We start from the raw sequence: 21,737 nt of genomic DNA on the forward strand, positions 1-21,737 counted from the left end.
CGGGCGGAGTCGCGCGGCACGTCGGGGAGAAGGGCGGAAGAGTCGAAGGGGCCTCGCGCGGGGCATGCTGGGAGGAGGGAAGAGGAGCAACGTTAGAATAGAATAGAACAGGGGTCTTCAAACTTGGCCCTTTTATGACTTGTGGACTTCAACTCCTAGAATTCCTCAGCCAGCTTTGCTGTCATAAAAGGGCCAAGTTTGAAGACCCCTGGAATAGAATATGGAATAAACAGAATAGAATGGAATAGAGGAGCAGAGTTGGAAGGGACCTTGGAGGTCATCTAGTCTGGCCCCCTTGCCCAAGGCCAGGAGGGAAGCGAAGCCGAAAGAATAAAAGAAGAGAAAGTGTAGCCAAAAAGACAAACTCTTTCTTATACCGGTGTTTCTCTTTTTCAAATTTTGTTATTTTTTAAAAAATTTCCAAACTTGTACCAGTATTTGTCAACCTCCAGTATTGTGAGATGGGTGGACTTCCACTTCCCAGAATTCCCCATTCACTCTGATGCCATTACTTGCAAGGAAACTGCCCAGAGTTCGTTGCAATGAACGCAAATAAATACAGGCAATGCAAGTGTTTGTTTGCATTCTTTCGTTTATGTTCATTACAAGGAAGCTGGCCCAGGTGGGCCACTGTAATCACTGTGAATAAATACATAAATAAAATACAATTTTTTAAAAATGTGAATCAATAAACTAAATAAAACGAAAACCTCCAAAGCCCTGGAGCAGACATGTCAAACACAAGGGGGGGGGCAGATCCGACCCGCAAAGTGGTTTCATGCGGCCCCCCGAAGCCATCCTGGAAACAGTGAGGGAACGGCCCCCGCTGCCTTGGCCCTGGCCCAGAGACTCCCAGATCTGTCCCACTCCTGCCCGGGCCCCCATAGGCACCCACGCCCACCCAGTAGGCCACACCCACCCGGCCCCCTGAGGGCAACCGCAATGCTGATGCGGCCCTCAATGAAATTGAGTTTGACACCCCTGCCCTGGAGTGACTGTAAAAATGAAATGAAATGGATTTATTATCAATAAATATTTAGTAAAAATTTAGTAAAAAACCTCCTAGTCATAAAACAGGAGGCTTTTAAGAAGAGCCCGGTCAGCCAGCTGCCTGGAATGGCATAGGGTCTCCTGCTCGAGCAGGGGGCTAGACTAGAAGACCTCAGGGGTGCCTTCCAGGTGTATTCTTCGACCGATTGAATGAAATCCTCTGCGCGGCACTCCCAGCCGGGCCTCGTCTCTCTGCCGCCCCCTGCGGCCGTGCGCGGCAAGGCAAGCCTTCCTGGCAAGGGGCGGGGCCCAGCGAGCCAAGAAGGGCCCGGAGGAAAACCCCTCCCGCGCGGGGCCTGCCGGGAAAAAGACCGACCTCTCGCGAGAGCCCCCTCCGAGGCTATATAAAGGCGCGGGCCCAGCGCCGGGATCCTCCTCTTCTTCTTCCGCCGCCTCAGCCATGGACACCAGCCGCGTGCAGCCCATCAAGCTGGCCCGCGTGACCAAAGTGCTGGGCCGGACCGGCTCGCAGGGGCAGTGCACGCAGGTGGGCCGCGCGGGGGGGCGGGGGGGGGGCGGGCGGTGGAGCCTCCAGCGGCGGCGGCAGTCAATCGCCCTGACCCTTCTCTCTCTCTCTCTCTCTCCCCCTCAGGTGCGCGTGGAGTTCATGGACGACACCAGCCGCTCCATCATCCGCAACGTGAAGGGCCCCGTCCGCGAGGGGGACGTCCTGACGCTGCTCGAGTCGGAGCGGGAGGCCCGCCGGCTGCGCTGAGGGCGGGTGAGAGACTCTCGCGGGGGTCTTCGCTCTGAGCTGTATGGGGGAGGTGCTCGGAGGGAGCCTCGGCCAATCGTACACGCCTACTTTTCACCATCAGGGTGGATTTGATTGGGGAGGGGGGTGAGTCTCGGGGAGGGGGTCCCTGGGTGGGTGGAGTCTTGGGGAGGGGGTCCCTGGATGGGCGGGGGTGAGTCTTGGGGAGGGGGGGGTCTCTGGGAGGCGGGTCCCTGGGTGGGCAGGGGCAGTGAGTCTCGGGCAGGGGGTCCCTGGGTGGGTGGGTGGGGGTGAGTCTTGGGGAGGGGGGGTCCCTGGGTGGGTGGAGTCTTGGGGAGGAGGTCCCTGGATGGGCGGGGGGGGGTGAGTCTTGGGGAGGGGGGTCTGGGAGGGGGGTCCCTGGGTGGGCAGAGTCGTGAGGACGGGGGTGTGTCTCGGAGCAGGGGGTCTTGGTTGGGGAATGGGGCCTGACCACTGCCTTCTCTTTCTGCCCCCCCAGGCTGACGGAAGGAACTGCCATCTTCCCTCCCCCCCACTGGCCGGAGAGCGAGCGACGAGCCGCCGAATGTGTGTGTGGAAATAAAGGACGTTTCTGGGTTGTTTTGACACTCTGGCCTCCGGTGGGTTTTTTTCTCCATACTTTGAAAGGAGGGGCTTTCCCCCCCCTCGGCCAAGAGACCCTCCGTCGCGGCTGTGGGGTATCCTGGGAGGGGGAAAAGTCCTCTGTTTCCCCCCCCCCTTTGGTGGGAAAGGCTGCTCTGAAAGAGGAGAGAAAGTAATGGAATTAATGGAGGGACTCCAGAGGTCGTCTAGTCCGACCCCCTTCTTCTCAGGCAGGAGACCCTATGCCATTCTAGAGAAATAAAGAGTTGAAAGGGACCCTGGAGATCATCTAGTCCAGCCCCTTCCTCGAGCAGGAGACTCTGTCCAGTTCCTTCTTAACCGCTTCCAGGGTTGCAGCACCCACAGCTGCTGGAGGGAAGCCCTTCCTCTGGCTGATGGCTCTTGTTGCCAGGAAATTCCTATTTAATTCTAGAGGAGGAGAGTCTGAATCTTCCCCTGCAGGGAGGCCGGGTGTGAAGTTCGCTGGAAGGGGGCAGAGAATGGTCGCCCTCCAAGGATGGGAGCGTGTCCAGCCGGTCCAAAGGGGAAATTGGGTGTTTGTGTGTGTGTGTGCCATCGCTGGATGTGGCAGGGCAGAAGGCCTTCCTGGGCGCTGATTGGAGCAGGGACCGGACTTTTGTGAGTTGGCCTCAGGTGGATTTTTCTCCATGCTTTCCCTCACTCCCTCTCTACCCTAGCGGGTCTCAGTCATGGTGGCTGGCTGGAGGATTCTGGGAAGTGGAGTCCAGCTGCCTTCTGCAGGAAAGATTGCAAGGGATGGGGGAGGGGAGCATTCAGGGGACGCCAGATCCCATCCTCCACAGAGAGGCAGGGTTTGAGTTGAGCTGGAGAGGCTGGAAGGAGGCCGAGAAGCTTCCAAGAGTGGGGAGGGGGCCCCTGGCCATCCAAAGGGCAAGTGGGGAGGGTCCCTTCACTGGATGTGATAAGCTGCTGGCAGGTCAAAAGGCCATCCTGGGCTCCTGATTGGAGCAGGGATGGGAGGTGGCTGGGGAGGGTAGAAATGTTGCTTCTGGGGTCTTCCCAGGTGGGGGCTGCTTGTCCTTGGGTCTGCAATGCTGGGCTGGGTCTCCCGTTGAGTTTGCAGCCTTATGGAAAGGTGGTGGGCTGCTTTGGGAGGAGCATCATGGAAAAACCTGCTGGTGCTAAAATGTTTTCAGAACCGCCTCCCTCCCTAAAGGGATTTGTGGGTTCTTCATCTCTACCTCGCAATCATGGTTTAAGTGGCCCAGTGCACGGGGTTTTAGACGAGATCAGGGATGGGCAACCTTGGCTCTTTTAGGACTTGCGGACTTCAGTACCCAGAATTCCTGAAGCAGCCAAGCTGACTCAGGAATTCTGGGAGTTGGAAGTCCACGAATCCTAAAAGAGCCAAGGTTCCCCACCCCTGGACTAGATGATCATCTCTGGAGCTGTTTCCAAACTCCATCTCCCTCCTGAGGGATGGCTTCAAGAAGCCCCGTTTGATGGTGGAGCCCCTGGCCCAAAGAGGGGAGACCAAAGAAGAGACTGGGCAGCCATTGGTCTGAAATGGGTAGGGTCTCCTGCCTTGGGCTAGATCAGGGGTCTGCAACCTTGTAAGACTTGTGGCTGGCTGAGGAATTCTGGGAGCTGAAGTCCACAAGTCTTAAAGTTGCAAGGTTGCAGGCCCCTGGACTAGATGACCTCCAAGGTCCCTTCCATTATTATTTATTATTATTAACAGAGCCAGAAAATGGGGCCGTTTCCTGACTGCTTGAGGTCTTCCTTTGAGTGGCTTCCCACGCCTAGCGCACAATGGCGCTTTCTGGGTTCTGCCTTTTAATAGCTGTGGCCTTTCCTGGCAAGACAGGGACGCGGTGGCTCAGTGGGTTAGGACGCTGAGCTTGTCGATCAGAAGGTCGGCAGTTTGGCGGGTCGAATCCCGAGTGCCGCGTAGCAGAGTGAGCACCTGTTACTCGTCCCAGCTTCTGCCAACCTAGCAGTTCGAAAGCACGTAAAAAATGCAAGTAGAAAAATAGGGACCACTCCGGTGGGAAGGTAACAGCGTTCCGTGCGCCTTTGGCGTCTAGTCATGCCGGCCACATGACCACGGAGACGTCCTCGGACAAGCGCTGGCTCTTCGGCTTTGAAACGGAGATGAGCACCGGCCCCTAGAGTCGGAAACGACTAGCACGCGTGTGCGGGGGAACCTTTACCTTTACTATGTTATAAGGTGTCTGGCCTTGAGCAGGAGGTTGGACTAGATGACCTCCAAGGTCCCTTCCATTATTATTTATTATTATTAACAGAGCCAGAAAATGGGGCCGTTTCCTGACTGCTTGAGGTCTTCCTTTGAGTGGCTTCCCACGCCTAGCGCACAATGGCGCTTTCTGGGTTCTGCCTTTTAATAGCTGTGGCCTTTCCTGGCAAGACAGGGACGCGGTGGCTCAGTGGGTTAGGACGCTGAGCTTGTCGATCAGAAGGTCGGCAGTTTGGCGGGTCGAATCCCGAGTGCCGCATTAACAGAGTGAGCGCCTGTTACTCGTCCCAGCTTCTGCCCACCTAGCAGTTCGAAAGCACGTAAAAATGCAAGTAGAAAAATAGGGAGCACTCCGGTGGGAAGGTAACAGCGTTCCGTGCGCCTTTGGCGTCTAGTCATGCCGGCCACAGGACCACGGAGACGTCCTCGGACAAGCGCTGGTTCTTCGGCTTTGAAACGGAGATGAGCACCGGCCCCTAGAGTCGGAAACGACTAGCACACACGTGCGGGGGAACCTTTAGCTTTTTACCTTTCCTGGCAAGAGGCCTTGTCTGGGTAGCACTCATTGAGACATTTCAGACTAGGTTATTCTGATGCGACCAGAGGATCATTTGGTGGTGCCTTTTCTGACTAACGTTTTATTGAGGGGTCCTTGGTGCTCTCCTGAGTGTGCTTGTTTTCTTGCAGATGCTTCATGACCCAAACTATGTAACAAATAGAGCTGGAAGGGACCTTGGAGGTCTTCTAGTCCAGCCCCCTACTCAAGCAGGAGAACCTATACCATCTCAGACAAGTGATTTCTGGAGGCAGGTTGTTCCACTGGTTAATTGTCCTCACTGTCAGGAGGTTTCTGCTTAATTCCAGGTTGCTTCTCTCCTTGATCAGTTTCCATCCGTTGTTTCTTGTCCTTCCCTCTGGTGCTTTGGAGAATAGCGTAGCATTGATAATGATCAACATTTAGCACTGATGATGTTACCTAGTTTGGGTCATGAAACGGCTGCAAGAAAACAAGCCCGCTCGGGGAGCACTGAGGACCCCTCCTTTCAACCCTTAACTAGAAACATTCTCCTTTATTAATAACGTTTTATTAAAAGGCACCAACTGACAAACATTTCTAGCGTTTCACGTCATTCATTTGTTGGTTGGAAAGGATGTTACTAGCGTGTTCCTAATTTTTGGCACGTTCAGTAATGTTGCCTTCTCCTCCAACCTATCATTCTCCAGAAATGCTGGCTTGCAGCCTCGGGAGCCATCAATACACGTGAAGGGAAGCCAGTCCGGAAGGAAGGGGCCCGCTGTTCGTAGCAGTGTCACCTACTTGTGTGACATCAACGCTTCACAAACGTCTTGCTCGGTGGATCTGTCTTTATTGGAAAAGCCATGGTGTGTGTGTGTGTGTGTGTGTGAGGACACAGCTGGTACCCTTTGCGGGGAGGTATAGGGCAAATATGACTTGTAGCAGGGTCTCCATTTAAAATGGCAGGATGATACGGATACTGGTTTGTAATGGCTACTTTGTCATTACTTCTTTAGAAAATTAGCTCAGTGGAATATAGGAAGTCTAATCAGAATAGAGCTGAAAGGGACCTTGGAGGTCTTCCAGTCCAGCCCCCTGTTCAAGCAGGAGAACCTATATCATTTCAGACAAGTGACTGTCCAGTCTCTTCTTAAAAGCCTCCAGTGATGAAGCACCCACAATGTCTGAAAGCAAAGCTGTTCCACTGCTTAATTGTCCTCACTGTTTGTTGTTGTTAGCTGCGAAGTCATGTCCGACCCATCGCGACCCTATGGACAACGTTCCTCCAGGCCTTCCTGTCCTCTACCATCTTCTGGAGTCCATTTAAGCTCAGGCCTCCTGCTTCAGTGACTCCATCCAGCCACCTCATTCTCTGTCGTCCCCTTCTTCTCTTGCCCTCAATCTTTCCCAGCATGAGGCTCTTCTCCAGTGAGTCCTTCCTTCTCATTAGGTGGCCAAAGGATTTGAGTTTTAGTTTCAGGATCTGGCCTTCTAAAGAGCAGTCAGGGTTGATCTCCTCTAGGACTGACCGGTTTGATCGCCTTGCAGTCCAAGGGACTCGCAGGAGTCTTCTCCAGCACCAGAGTTCAAAGGCCTCAATTCTTTGGCGCTGGGCCTTTCTTATGGTCCAACTTTCACTGCCATACATTGCAACTGGGAAGACCACAGCCTTGACTATACACACTTTTGTTGACAGGGTGATGTCTCTGCTTTTTAGTGTGCTGTCTAGATTTGCCATGGCTTTCCTCCCCAGGAGCAAGCGTCTTTTAATTTCTTGGCTACAGTCCCCGTTTGCGGTGATCTTGGAGCCCAGGAAAGTAAAATCTGTCCTCACTGTTAGGTTTCCTAAATTCCAGGTTGCTTCTCTTCTTGATTAGTTTCCATCCATTGTTTGTTGTCCTGCCTTCAGGTGCTTTGGAGAATAGCTTGACTGCCTCTTCTTTATGGCAGCCCCTCCTCACATATTGGAACACTCCTGTTATGTCTCCCCTAGTCCTTTTTTTCTCTAGATTGGCCATTCTCAAATCCTGCAGCCATTCTTCATATGTTTTATCTCCAGGCCTTGGATCCTCTTAGTTGCTCTTCTTTCGACTTATGGCCGTAATGGAGCCCTTACAATCCTAAGTTATGATGTTCATAAAATGAATCATGTATCTGACCCAATTTTACGACTATTTTGTGCCGGTCATTAAGCAAATCTCAGTTAAATGACTGCATGCAGTTAAGCAAGCGTGACTGTTAGTAATGCCATTGTTTGCTATGGGGCACTTTTTGCCAGAAAAACATGAAGTGCCTGTTTTCAGCAAAAACGTCATAAGCAGGTGATGCGGTGTGGGATACTGCAAATAAAGAGTGGTTGCTGAGCCCCCAAAACGTGGTCATGTGACTGCGAGGTGGTGACAGCAACGGCCATTAGATATTTGGAACTGGGTCATAAGTAGCTTTTTTAGGGGGGTCCGCCACGACTCCGACAGATGGTGAGTCAAAGGCTTCTTATAAGTTAGCTTACACCTGCTCCAATTTAGTTCTGTCAAGAACGAAACTGGCAGCTAGGCGCCTCTTCGTTTCAACTCGTCTTTAGAGCAGACATGTCAAACTCGCGATGTCACGTGACGTCACGCAATGTATCGGGATGGTTTTGCCATTGCCGGCAATGGGGTGGGCATGGCTTCCGGATGACGCGTCTGGCCTGCGGGCCGGCAGTTTGACACCCCTGCCTTAGAATAATGGGAGGGAGTTGTTGCTTGAGAATGGGTTAGATGGAGAAATGAAACCCCTCCGATTCCGCTGAAGTCCGTGAGAGCCTGAAACCTTTCCAAGGACGCCGCAGTAGGTGTGGAGAGGAAGCAGACGGTTCCCATAACCAAGAGGTTGAGGGTTTGGCTGGTTTAATTCTATGAACTGGTGTCTGGGAACCTCAAAGTTGGTTTTGCTTCGACGTCACCATGCTATCTACTCAATAAAGAGTAAGATTTCCACAAACGGACTGAACTTGGGAGTTTTATTTGAATTCTCAAGCTGAATGTTGACAAGTTTGTTTGGAAATTACTCCAGCCACCACCGGCTTCATTCCTATTTCTTTTGGGTGCTAATCATCTCAGTGAGGCTGGAGCCATCTTCAAAAACAAGACCCAGAGTGCCACATGGACATTTTATACCAAACGGCCCGGGATGAATTGCCTGAAAAGCACAAAGTCCTCTGCTTCCTCCCAAATTTTATTCCCCAACTGTAGGAATCGTGTGAGACAGGAATAAAAGTGTTAACAAATTTTTATTGTAGTGAGAGAAAAATTTGGATAGGTAGTTTCTAGACCTCATGGGGCGCTACACCCTGTTACCAGTTTGGATTACAGATGGAGGTTTGTCTGGCAGATCCCCCCCACCCCCCGCTTGGGAAGAGGCCTTTCCCCCCCCCCCCAATCCCTGCTGTCCACACACAGAGCAAGAACTTTGCAGGCCGCAATAAAACAGGTCATTGCGTTTCCCTGATGGCTTCCTGTTGGCGGAACTGAGGACCCCGTAAGCTTGACCAGATGGCCCCAAATAGTGAAGTCGGCCCAGGTTGAGCCTCGCCCCAAAGGGATCCCAAGCGTCAGCCGGAGGAGCGTGTGAACGGAGAGGTTCATGGTGGCGCAGGAAGCGTCTCCTGGGAATGGTGGGCTTCGTCTTTGGTTGCTGCAGACGGGATGGTTCAAGTGCTGAAGCGGCTTAGGATCGCAGAAGAAAACTCTCACGGTCCCGTCCTGTGAACAGAGACACGAGCAATTGCTGAACAGGCTGCAAACCCTCCCTGCTCCCCCGGCTTCTATAGCTTGTTTTCACGGCACCTCCTGAACCCTGGTTTTGTCTGCCCGGCCAACAGGGAAGACCGTCTTGATGTCGGGAAGCTCTGTTCAGTTAGGTAAACCAAGGCTGAAGCAGACAGGAGGTGGCATCGTCTGAAACAGCGGCTTTTTTGGCCTGCTCTCGTCGCTTGTGTCTGTCGTGCGCAAATTTCCCTGTGCATGTTGAAATCGAGCTCAAGGTGCTTTTTCAGGAGGCAACTGGACTTTCTTGTTTTTCTTTGAAGACGTTTTGCTTCCCGTCCAAGAAGCTTCTTCGGCTCCGACTGGATGGTGGGGAAGGGAAAGATTTATACTCCTTGCAGAGAGCTGGTGGTTTGCCTCCTTTTAGAGAGCCGATGAGGCCACTTGGACCCCGAGGACACAGACAAACCTCCAAGGGGCCTCAATGACTCTCTGAAAGAAGGCAAATGACCAGCTGTCTGCAAGGAGTGTAAATCCCTTCCACTCCCCATCATCCAGTCAGAGCTGAAGAAGCTTCTGGGGTGAGAAGCGAAACGTCTTCAAAGGAAAACAAGAAAGTGCAATTTGCCTCTTGAAAAATCAACTTTGAGACAACCGTGACCTGGAGGACGGAGGATCTCCACAGACATCTAACAGATGACAAATCTTAGTTCCAGAGAAAAGGAGGCTGGCTGGCTGGGGGAGGGGGATGGAGCTATGCAAAGGGGATGCACTCACCTATCTGCCGACTGTGTGAGGTGTGCGGATATCAGAGCCGCAATGTTGTCATGTCCGGCCTCCAAGGCGATGGCCACCGCATCATTTCCGTCCTGCAAGAGAGTGTTAAAGGAAGAGGAGACGGCTGGACCACAAGGGGCAGTCCTATCTTTTAAAAACAAACAAAATCCAAAACAAAATAGGAGTCTGGTAAAAACTTTTATGAAAATGCTGAACATTTTTAATTTTTCTGATTCCGCTCCTTAATTATTTGAATTTCGAATCTGGAATGGCCGAACTTTGAATGACTTTCAGGCATTTGAGGTGATTTTCATTTTCTTCTCACCTTGTGAGATGGGTTAATCGGGTAGGCAACCTTGGTTCTTTTATGACTGGTGGACTTCAACTCCCAGAATTCCTGAAGCAGCCATGCCCGCTCAGGAATTCTGGGAATTGGAAGTCCACGAGTCATAAAAGAGCCAAGGTTGCTTGCCCCTGGGTTGGTGGATTAAATCATGGCGGAGAGATCTCTTCCGCACGCAGGACAGAAACAGGGTAGAAGGGGTTCCTGAGTTACCACCATAATGGAGTCTGCCCGCGATGGCCATAAAGCACGTCACCCGTGTGATAGACTGAATTTTATGACCCTTTTTGTGGTGGTTATAAAGCAGCCACCGTGCCCGTAAAGTGGACAACACAGCTTCTTAACGTAAGTTTTTTTTTAAAAAAAGAGAATATTCCAAACTCATGTCTACAAAGAGCAAGAGTTTATGGGGTTTGTTAGGTTTGGGTGAACCTCCTTTGAGGATATTGCCATACTGAGGACTAGCAGCTTGAGACAAGGAGGCAGCAACTCACGTGATCCACGATGGAGGTGTCGCAGACTGGCTGCGCCAGAAGCAGCTGCACGGTTTCTGCCCGGCCGTGCTCGCAGGCGCACATGAGCGCGGTGGAGCCCTCCTCGTCCTGCAGGTTGACGTCTGCCCCACACGCCAGCAGGGCCTCCACCATCTCCTGCCTCCCGTGGCTGACTGCCAGCATCAGCGCCGTCTGGCCGGCCTGCAACCCCAGTGGAAACGAGTACGACGAGGGCTTTGCTTTCGGAGAGAGTGCCCGCTGCTTCCCATTGAACCCCCCCCCCCCGGTCCATCCCAGGAGAGGGGAGACCTCCCCCCCTGAGATACCTACCTGGCTGGCCTTGGCGTTGACGTTGCCCAGGTCGAAGAGGTGCCGGACCACGGCCATGTCATCCTGTCGCTCCATGGTGGCCAGTGCAGCCAACATGAGGGCCGTGTACCCTGCTTTATTCTGCTGATTGATGTTGCAGACACCTTATGGGGGGGGAGGGGGGAGAAATTGGCGGTGAGGACATGAGGGGGTCAGAAGCCCCCACCACCAACCTTGAGCAGCCTTTCTGGTCTCCAGCGGCCCACGGGCGCCACATTGGGGAAGGTGGAGATGGTCCCAAACTAACTGGGAAGTCGTTCAGGTGAGACTGACGGAAAGGGGCCTTTTTGGATGGCGGTGTGTGTGTAGAAGGAGGCTTCAATTCTGGTCTGTTTAGGGGCCAGTTGGACGTGTGGGGCTGATCCTGTGCACTGGCCTTTAGAGAGGCTTTTGGCAATAATAATAATAATAATAATAATAATAATAATAATAATAATAATAATAATAATAATAGTAATAATAATAAGTTGGAGGGGACCTTGGAGGTCATCTAGTCCAACCCCCTGCTCAGGCAGGAAACCCTATACCATTTCAGGCAAATGGCTGTCCAGTCTCTTCTTAAAAACCTCCAGTGTTGGAGCATTCACCACTTCTGGAGGCAGGTTGTTCCGCTGATTAATTGTTCTAACTGTCAGGAAGTTTCTCCTTAGTTCTAGGTTGCTTCTCTCCTTGACTAGTTTCCATCCGTTGCTTCTTGTCCTGCCTTCAGGCGCTTTGGAGAAGAGCTTAACTGCCTCTTCTTTGGGGCAGCCTCTCAAATATTGGAAGACTGCTATCATGTCACCCCTCACCCTTCTCTTCGTTAAACTACACATACCCAATTCCAGCAACCGTTCCCTATATGTTTTAGCCTCCAGCCCCCTAATCATCTTTGTTGCTCTTCTCTGTACCCTTTCTAGAGTCTCGACATCTTTTTTACATCGTGGTGACCAAAACTGGATGCCGTATTCCAGGTGTGGCCTTACCAAGGCATTGTAAAGTGGTATTAACACTTCACGCGATCTTGATTCTATCCCTCCGTTAATGCAGCCTAGCACTGTGTTGGCTTTTTTGGCAGCTGCAGCACACGGCTGGCTCCTATTGAAGTGATTGTCTACTAGTATTTGAGGGGCTGCCCCAAAGAAGAGGAGGGGGTCAACTTATTCTCCAGAGCACCCGAAGGCAGGAGAAGAAGCAACGGATGGAAACGAATCAAGGAGAGAAGCAACCTGGAATTAAGGAGAAACTTCCTAACAGTGAGCACAATCAACCAGTGGAACAGCTTGCCACCAGAAGTTGTGGGTGCTTCATCAATTCAGGCTTCTAAGCAGAGGCTAGACAGTCATTTGTCTGGAATGGGCCTCCTGCCTGAGGAAGGGGTGGGACGAGAAGACCTCTAAGGTCCCTTCCAGCTGTATTCTGGTTCTGAGTTGCATCCTCTGGGCTGCCCCACATAGAGGGCAGATTTGAGGAAGGTGGTTGTGACACTTCTGCCCCCCCCCCCATACCAGCCCCTGTGCAGACCCAGGCTGAGACAGTGGGTCTTCCCTGACTGGCCCTGTACTTGCAACCGTTCAGAGTTGCAACAGTGCTGCAAAAAGGGACTTGCAAGTAGTTTTCATGCTTATGATGGTTGTGGCATCCCAAGTTCGCACGTCCACCATTTCTGACTGTCCACCTGCTTCTGATGTGCAGAATCGATGCAGAGGGCCGGATTGCCTATTGACTCTGGTTTGCTTAATGACCTTGACCGGAAAAGGTTGTAAAAATTGGGCGTGACTTGCTTAATGACCGCCTCGCTTAGCAATGGAAGTTCCAGGCCCCACTGCAGTCATAGGTGTACCCTAGGGCTTGTATCGATTTAGGACCCCCCCAAACCCCGGGGTGTGTGTGTTTCACCTGTGTCGAGCAGGAGCCGGACGATGTCGAAGTTGGAGTGGGAGACGCTATAATGGAGCGCCATGTTCCCGTTGCCATCGGAGAGGTTGATGACGTGGGCTAGCAGCGCCGGGGAGAGCTCGGCAAAGGCCTCCAGGTACTTGCCCACTTTGCCGGCCCGGGACGTCTTCTGGCTGGACACCCGGAACCATTCCCGCAGGACCAGGCTGCTGCTGGACAGCTGGGGGACCAAGCGGAGCAGGGGTCGGTGCGCACCCCTCTCGCCTCCACCCACCCCCACCTCGCAGCCTCTGGGGTCCCTTTGCGCCCACAGAAGGGGAGGGAACCTCGTGGGTCAGAAGACTCCCGCCAGCCTGTGTGGGCCAGTTTGGGAGCACATCAGCCCCGGGATGGCCAGCGTGAACTGTCCCTCAAAAGCGGGAAAGCAGATTGAATTAATTTGGGGTCTTTGTGCCAGGATGGGTTGCGCGGCTTCTGCCAGACACGAAGCGAAGGCCCACTCTTTGCCAGCTCTTCTGCCTCCCCCAGCGCCGTGGTCCGGCTCCTGCAGCTACTCACCAGCTCTTTGCTCTTCGGGGCCCCTCGGCCCTGGCCCAGGTGGGTCCGCACCACCAGGCAGGCCTCTCGCATCCACGGGCTCAGCTCAAACCTGCCGGAGAAGCCAGTGGCGGTCAGCCAGCCGAGTGGCTCTTTGGGGGACACAACGCATCCAGCCCAGGCCCAAGAAAACTGACCGGCACCTCAGGATGGACTTGCAAAACCAGGATTGTCCGTTTCCAGCTTAATGGTTCTGATTTGGACCCCTCTGCCAGTTCTCCAACCCCCATCCCCCCCCAACGTAACCTGCGCCTCTTGCTTTTGGGTGTGTGTGGGGGGGTGGAAATGGGGGGGCTCCCCCTCCTCTTCTGCCTTTGAGGGGTGCTAAAAGTTAAATTTTAAAGTTTCTCCTGATTTTATTTCAGGTCATTTTAGATTTTAACATTCCCCCCCCACAAGATTTCAGTTCAGATGATTTTAGATTTTAACACTTTTTCCCCAAATTTTAGTTTAGACTATTTTAGATTTTTAACATTTTTTGCCCAGATTTTAGTTCAGATGACTGACGATCCAGAGCAGGGTGGCTTTTTCAGACAGTCCTTCGGACTCTGAATGGGCTGGAAATGACTTTTGTATCTTCCAGTCCAAAATTTCTAAATTTTGGCTACTTTAAGACGGGTGGACTTCAACCTCAGGAATTCCTTAGTCCATGCCTAGGCAACCTCGGCTCTTTTATGACTCATGGACGTCAACTCCCAGAATTCCTGAGTCAGCTATGACTCAGGAATTCTGGGAGTTGAAGTCCATGAGTCATAAAAGAGCCAAGGTTCCCTACCCCTGCCCTAGTCAGCCGGTTGTGGAGTGAAGCAACCCAGCTTTTATTTTGGGGGGGGGGGGAGAAACGTGTGTTACTTGGGCTTCTTCTATGATTCCTGCCTCAGTAGTGCAATTGGATGTGCCCATTTTACAGACTGGAGGAACTTAGATGGAAGGACAGGTCTATAATTTGGGGGAGGGGGAGGACCGAAGCCGCCCCTTCCTCTTCAAAGCCCGGGGGTGCAACAGGGAGGTGGTGGGAGAACCCAGACCACTCCCGGCAAGGAAGGCCCGGCAAGGGGTCTGGGGTCCTTCACCCTGGGAAGTGCTCTGACCTCTCTTTGACCTTGGGAGCTGCCCCTCCCTCTCCGGCAGCCTCTTCGGGGTCAGAGCCCAGCCGGGGGTGGCCGGGCGCAGCTGCCTCTCTGACCGGGCTCCCCTCCTCTTCCTCGCTGCTGTCGCTGACATCCGGGCTGGCAGCAAGATCGCCCCCCAAGTTGCCGATGGTCTTGCCAAAGGAGCCGTGGAGAGATCCCTCTCCTGGGGACCCATCGTCCTCCTCCTCCTCCTCCTCCTCTTCCTCGCTAGAGGTGCTCTCATACCTGCCACGAGAGAGGGTGTCAGAGGAGGGCCAGGGTCCCAGGACCCTTGCCCCCCATGCCCCCCCGGCTCACAGTGCCTTCCAAACCCTCCTTGTCCTCCCCCCACAATCCCGTCAAGAACCCCACAAGCAGGGCAAAGAGGCCAAAGCGAGATGCTAATGCTCTCACAAAGGTAGGCTGCTCCCAAACAAGGAGGCTCCATTTAGTTCCCCGGGACCTGCTGTGGGCGGGGATCTCTTCCTAAGCCTGGTTCTATTCAGTCCCACCCCTCGAGTGCCCCCCACTCCCCTAGGAAGGGCCCAGGCGTGTATTTCAGATCAGGGTTCTGGCGTTTGGGGGGGTAGACTGCCTCTGTCATGGAGGCTCCATCCCAAAGAGGTAGGAAGCTCCGGTGGATGAACTGGAGTTTCAAGGGCTGGGGAGCAAAATTGAGCAGACAGACCATCAGCCACATCCTCTCCCCCTCCCCCCACGGTGCAAGGAGAGGAACGGTTCGTACTCGCCATTCAGGAGGCCCACAAACTGGAGGGTCTTCTTCCCGCTGCCCCCCAGCTCTGCCTTGGCTGGGCTGTCCAGCCGCTTCATTATTGACTTCAGGGCACCTGCAGAGGAAAGGGAGGAGGGGGGTGGGGAGGAGAGGACCCTCATGATGGTTATTTTGCTATTCTGAGACGTATACCCCACCTTTACATATAGTCCTCGAATTACGACTGTCGTTAAGCAGTCATAAAGCAGGTGGCTGCACTGCCAATGACAGCTGTTAGGCATATGGTGATAGCCTACATAGTTGGGTTGAAAATATATAAACCATGATGTTGTGACTTTAAGATGTTAATTGGCCAATGGGTGTGTAAGTGTTCTCATGGCCATAGGAGGGAGCTAGGAATGTAGCTTCTCTCTCTCTGAATTCACTGCTCTCTCTACTATTACTGTTTTGCTGTACTGTTGGTTTACTACTGTGATAAACCTGAATTGTGTATTGACCTCTGGACCGGTAAGAAGACTTTGTATTTGGAATACTCCTTGGACTGTTACTATTGTGTATGACCTGGACTGTTTATTTTGACCGTGCATTTTTGTTTTTACACCACCTCAAAGTAAAATACTTTTTGTTTTCACAACTCAGTGTACTCTTGTGGTTACTGTGTGACTCTTACTGCTCTCAGTACTCTTCCTTGTCTGTGCAACTCCTTGGTAGCACAAGGAGACCTCTGCACAAACAATCCCTAACAACAGTAATCCTGGCAGTGCCCGGTTGTTGTCGTAAACCAAGACACGGGGGATGGGTCACTAAGTGGGCAGCCGAGGAACTGCCAGGTTGGGGTGCCAGAGGGCAGTGGGGGAGGCCACATTTCAATCAGGGGAGGGGGCCCTTGGGGCTGGGGGGGTGAGGACATGGGGTGCATGCGTGTGACTGCAGGGAGGCAGGGAAAGGGTGGATGGTGAATGTGTGTGTGTGTGCGTGTGTGCGTGGAAGCGAGGGCATGTACAAGCAAAGAAAGACAGGATGGGTTTACTCCAGCAACTTGGAGTGACTTTTCTTGGGGGAAGCCAGCAGAGAAGGGTGAAAATGGCAGTCCTACGACCGCAAGGGTGCTGCAATTGGTCACAAGTGCGAGCCGGTTTCCGGGCACCCCAAATGACCGGTTTGCAGGTCACTGTGTTCAGTAATGTTGCTACTTCATCATAACTTGTATTTCACAGACGGTAACGTCTGACTGCGCATAATGCTCCCGCTTCCTCTTATCTCCACAACAACCCTGAGAGGTAGGCTAGGCTGAGAGAGCGAGAGTGACTAGGCCAAAGTCACCCCAACTGTGGCTTTCATGCCTAAGGTGGGACTAGAACTCGCTGCCTCCTGGATTCTAGGCCAGCACCTGAACTACTATCCTGAACATGCCCAGGAAACCCGAGGGCAGGCAGCTGTGGCGTATGGGCCCCTCTCCCCCCAGGGAAGACACCATTCCAATTATGCCCCCCACCCCACAAGGTTCTTCTGGAGGCGGTAAAGACGGGGGTAGGTGGGATTCTTGGAGATGAGATGCCCAGGGACCCACATTCTCCCCAAAGCGGGGAGAGATCCTTGCAGTGCTTCAGCAATACTGGAGCCCTCTTTTCAAGGAGGGGAGGGGGAGCTCGCCCTCCCCCTCATCAAATACCCACACCCAGTGGCTGCCTTTGCACAACACACCATTTGGCCCCCTTTTAACTAGGTTCAAAATGGTGCCGTGGGTCTGTTTGGTCTCCTAGGCCCAATCGGCCCCTTTCAGCTCTGGGGCTGTGCAACTGGGGCCACGTGGGCCCCCCAAAGTGGTCCGAGGACAACGGGGACCCCTGCAAAGTGGGCCTCAGCTCGACTGAGGACTACCCCCCCCGGAGGCCTGGTCCCAGAAGCCCCAACACACACACACACACACACACACACACACACACACACACACACACACGTTCTTGTCTTCCGCCCTCCCCGTATGCTCTCCTGGAACAAGTTGCATGGTGTCAAATTGCTGAATAACACCTGGTGTCCTAAAGCGCCTAGCATCCAAGGCATACTAGGCGCTGTTTGTATAGTGCCAGAAGCTCTGGCCCACAGGAAAGGGAGGCCTACAGTAAGTAATCTGGCCTTCCTCCTGAGCCTGATGTGTGTGTGTGTGCGTCCATGTGTGTGTTTGTGGTTTGGGGGTCTGTGCGGAGAGGAAAGCTTCTTCCCTGCATTTTCAGAGGCAGCAAGGCAGATTTGCAGCTACGTCGTGAAAGGGCATCTTCAGAAACCCTCAACTGACGAAGGGCAGGGGTGGGGGTCTCAGCTTGGCGGCCCCCCTGGAGTAGCCCAGCCTTGTGTGCCGCATGTGACGGTGGCACTCACCAGCCCCCGAGACCCCCTCTGCCCCCTTTGGCTCCTGGCTGCCCATCCCCAGGGGCAAAGGTGGGCCAGTATCCGGTTCTCCCTCTGTGGTCTGCAGTGCAGGCTGGACCAGCGCCCCCTCCTTGCCGCCTGTGAGAGGCCTGGCGTCTTCTGATCTGGAGCCCTCCCCAGCCGTGCCACAGCCCGGCGTTACTGCTGTGTACTCGAGGTGGCCTTTCTGGCCCGTGTGCTCCGTCCCCAGTGAGGTTGGTGGCGTTTTCTGTCGTGAGTCCCGGGTGGGCTTTGCTTCTGCACTGGATTCTCCTTGCAAGTTGCAACCGACTCCTACATGGGACACTTGCAGGAAGCTCTGGACGCTGACCTCCGCCGTTTCGACGTGGCTGCCCACAGCCTGGCACCGGGTGGGCGGCACGGCCTCCACGCAAACGTCGGCCATCTCTGGACAGACCGAGGTCGCTTGGCTGACCAGGTTGCCTGGCCTGCGGGAGCAAACCTCCACGCGCAGCTCCTCCAGTTCCTCGGTGGCCTCCTTCAGGTGTCCCTCCAGCATGGCGATGACGGCCTGCTGGTGCTGGACTCTGTGCTGCACCAGCTGCATCTCCTCCTCTGCGGCCGACGAAACCCCAAGGAAGGACTCCATCACCCACACCTCCGCGTCGCGGGTCTCTGCCTCGCACCCAACGGCCACTTCCTGGCACGGCCTTTGGCTCTGGTAGTAGCAGACGAGCTCACTCATGTCCACCTCCTCCCCGACTCCGATGGACCTCTGGCCAGGCTGCTCTGCTCTCGACGGCCGGGCCCCTCCTCTGCTCTTCCCAGCCCTCTCTGGACCGGTCAGCCGCTCGGTCAGTTTTTTCAGCTCTGCAATCTTACTTGATCTTCCTTTGGTGGCCCGGCTCTCGGGCTGCACCTCCTGGATGCCCCGGGGCCCTCCTGTGTCCAGAGGGGCAGCCCCATCTTGGAGGGCTTCTCTTGGGGGGAAGCAGAAGACCCCCGGCTGGCCCGCTTCAACCTCCACCTTCTCCCCCAAGCCAGCCGCCAGCTGCTCCTTCTCCCGCTTCAGCTGGCAGATCTGCTCCTCCAGCAGGGGGATCACCTGCACCTGCTCCTCCAGCTCCTTCAGCTGTTTGAGGGCAGCGGCCATCTGCTCCCGGACGTGATGGAGGTGTGCGGGGCTCCGTGTCGGAAGCGGGGTGCTCCTTCCTGAATTAGGGGGGCTTGTCCTCACGGGCTCAGCCTGGCCGTCCCCGGACAGAGAAGAAGCAGAATTGGGGGGACACGGGCTCTCTTTGGAAGGGTCGGGTGTTCTCTTGAACGGGGCGCCTCCCCCACCGGTCAGCAAACTCATCTGGGCCTCCTCCAGCCTTCTGCTGGTCTCCAGCAAGGTGGTTTCCACCTGGCTGCCTCTCCCCACTGAATCGGGAGAAGCTGGGGGGAGAAGCTGGGTCGCGGGAGCAGGAGACGTGGGAAAGGAGCCGCCGTTTCTGCCTGCGAGGTCCTTGGTTTCGTAGGAAGCTGTTGGGGGCCGTGGGGGGAAGGCGGGTTTCCCGTCCTCGCTGTTAGTGGAGGAGAGAGACTCGGTGGAGGCCCAGCCCCCCATTTCGCCGTGGGGGAAGCCCTGGGCGGGCTTGGACCCCTTAACTTTGCGATGCAGGGGTAACCTCCGGAGGGTCTGGCCTCTCTCGATGTCCTCCACGTACTTGAGGAAGTCTAGATCCAGCAGGAAGCCGTAGGGGGTTTCCACCGAGTAAGGCATCTTCTCCCTGCCCTGGTCCTGATCCGGGTACAAGACAGGGCGAGCCAGACCTGGAAACCAAATGGGGAGAACATGAATGCTTGGGGGGTAACCGTCTATCATGTCTTGGGGGGCGGGGGTGGAAGACCCCTTTGCTGAGAACACTTTGGATGACCTTCACCTCCTTCAAAAAGAGACGGTCATTTGTCTGAAATGGTCTAGGGTCTCCTGCTCAAGCGGGGGTTGGACTAGAAGACCTCCAAGGTCCCTTCCATTCTGTTATAGAAGGAAGGAAGGAAGGGAGGGAGGGAGGGGGTTTCCTGCCTGAGCAGGGGTTGGACTAGAAGACCTCCAAGGTCCCTTCCACCTCTGTTATTCTTCGCTCCCTTCCCTCAAGCTACAGCCCCTTTATTGGGTTCCTGGAGCCCCTCCCAGGAGCCGCCCTTGGTCCAGAAGTGCAAAAGAGCAGGGATGCCAGGCACTGGCCAAGACTGAGTCTGGGGCTGGGGGGGTCTTTCCAGCATGTCGAAGCGATGCACTCCCACAATCTGCACGGCCAAAAGCAATGAGAGAACCTGATTCTCACATCCTGAGTTGCCGGATTCCCACAACTGCCCAACCCTTGCCTACGGTTTGGATCAGTGCTTTGGAGGCATGCAGGAAAGCTGCAGACCTCCCGGGTGATTCTCTAGGGCGGAGGTGGTAGGTCCAGACGTATCTGGGGCTGGCCGTGCAAATCAAGGTGTGATTAAAGCCTCCCCCACCCCTTTTCACACCACCCCTATAAAGACACTCGTGCCTCTGCCTGGCTGGAGACAATGTCACCTTCCCAGGTAGACCCCAGGGGGAAAGAGCCCCCCCGCCCCCCCGGAGCTACTTCCATGTTATTGTAAAGCTACTAGGAAATCTGAAAGAACAAACCTCCCCTTCTTCCTTCCTTCCTTCCTTCCTCCCTCCTTTTCCTTCCTTCCTTCCTTCCTTCCTTGCTTCCTTCCTTCCTTCCTTCCTTCCTTCCTTCCTTCCTTCCTTCCTTCCTTCCTTCCTTCCTTCCTTCCTTCCTTCCTTCCTTCTCCATCTCCTTTCCTTTCCTCTTCACCCGTCTCCCAAGGACTTCCCCATATCCTGTTTCAGAGAAGGAACCGGTACTTCAGTTGGAGGGGGGGTCGTGTTGGACCACACGCCCCGTCCCCCCAGCTGGAGCTGCCAGCTGACCCCCCCACGGCCCCCCCTTGCTCCCAAGAGTCAGGCCAGGGGCCCCGCCCTCGCTCTCTTCCCCGGAAGAGCAGAGCAGCTGCTCCATTACTGCCAGATTCCGAGTTTTTGGAGCAGCAGTTAATTTTTTCCATTTCTGAAACCTGCCTTTCCACCACGCAGAGTCCCTTGTTACCTGTAGAGCCGTGGTCAAGGTGTGGCACCCGGGCCATTCCTGCCTCCGGGGCTCCCCCAAAGCCCAGCTGTCCCCCAAGGGTGACGTCAACCTGGAGGAGCAGAAGGAGACAGCTGAGAAGCCTTCCCTGCCCCCCAAACTCCCCCCCCTGCAGAGCGTCTTTGCAAGGGGGGGGTCAGAAAGGTCAAGCCAGGGGCCCTCGCAATGCAGCGGAACCTGCACCCTTTCCCCCCCCCAAAAAACATGTCTTATGCTCACAAGGCATGGAAAAGATGTAAAAAATCCTTTTTTTATTGTTTTAGCAACAATTATCATCTATGCTTTTGATGCGTTCAATGCTGTAAGCGAGCCAGAGTTGCTTAGAAATGAGATGGACAGCGAATGAATGAATGGAAGGAAGGAAGGAAGGAAGGAGGGAGAGAGGGAAGGAGGGAGGAATGAGGGCCTGCCTTCAATTGCACAGCCACTGCCCCTTTCTCAGCTCCTGGGGAAAATTGGGGAAGGGTCTTTTTGCTAAGCGGGTGGCTGCAATGGTGCAATGAAGCTCCCTCCAGTTTGTGTGTGTGTGTGTCTCTGCTGCCGTTGCTGTATAGGTCGTCTTTCTCTGAGGACTGGCTGCTTAGTGACTGTTCAAAGTTAAGATGGACCTCCCCCAAGAGAGATTTTTTTTGCAGCTGGATTTGGAGTTCTGACAGCTGCCCCCCCAGGTCATGTGACCCCATTTGGGGCGCCCAGCAACCGGCCTGGACTTATGCCCCTTTGCAGTGTCCTGTGATCACCTGACCGTAATTTATCTCCTCCCCCCAAATTTTCATTTTCGGGCAAAAACACCCCCATAAGTACAGCGGGTTTGCTTAAGAGTTGCAAATTCACTTAACAAGGGGATGTGACTCACTTAACGACCCCTGCAAAAAATATTGCAAAATCAGGCCGGTCACGTGAGGACCTGCTTAATGGCCGGAATGATTGACAGCAGTAAATCTGGGCCGAGTGACGGTGGTAAGGCCTGCAGGATTGCCGGCACTGACTTTTGGGATCCCAGCGTCAGAGAACAGAAAAGGGG

At 54.3% G+C, this 21,737-nt stretch overlaps 2 protein-coding genes across 2 annotated transcripts; one reads left to right on the top strand and one right to left on the bottom strand.

The window, feature by feature from the left end:
• The first annotated feature begins 1,388 nt into the window (after positions 1 to 1,388).
• Positions 1,389 to 2,373, top strand: RPS28 (ribosomal protein S28). The gene is made up of 3 exons (XM_081343206.1): positions 1,389 to 1,537; positions 1,643 to 1,771; positions 2,265 to 2,373. The coding sequence occupies exons 1-2, from the start codon at positions 1,451 to 1,453 to the stop codon at positions 1,763 to 1,765; spliced, it is 210 nt and encodes a 69-aa protein (XP_081199332.1). The 5' UTR covers positions 1,389 to 1,450; the 3' UTR covers positions 1,766 to 1,771; positions 2,265 to 2,373.
• Positions 2,374 to 8,560: 6,187 nt separating this feature from the next.
• Positions 8,561 to 20,762, bottom strand: KANK3 (KN motif and ankyrin repeat domains 3). Its single transcript, XM_081313477.1, has 10 exons — positions 20,675 to 20,762; positions 17,553 to 19,358; positions 15,186 to 15,288; positions 14,420 to 14,686; positions 13,290 to 13,380; positions 12,732 to 12,951; positions 10,815 to 10,957; positions 10,485 to 10,685; positions 9,648 to 9,739; positions 8,561 to 8,867 (listed from the first exon to the last, which is right to left on the bottom strand). The coding sequence occupies exons 1-10, from the start codon at positions 20,709 to 20,711 to the stop codon at positions 8,855 to 8,857; spliced, it is 2,973 nt and encodes a 990-aa protein (XP_081169603.1). The 5' UTR covers positions 20,712 to 20,762; the 3' UTR covers positions 8,561 to 8,854.
• Positions 20,763 to 21,737: the final 975 nt, after the last annotated feature.

This window comes from Vipera berus (genome assembly GCF_964194415.1).
Source record: "Vipera berus genome assembly, chromosome: 1".
NCBI lineage: Eukaryota > Metazoa > Chordata > Lepidosauria > Squamata > Viperidae > Vipera > Vipera berus.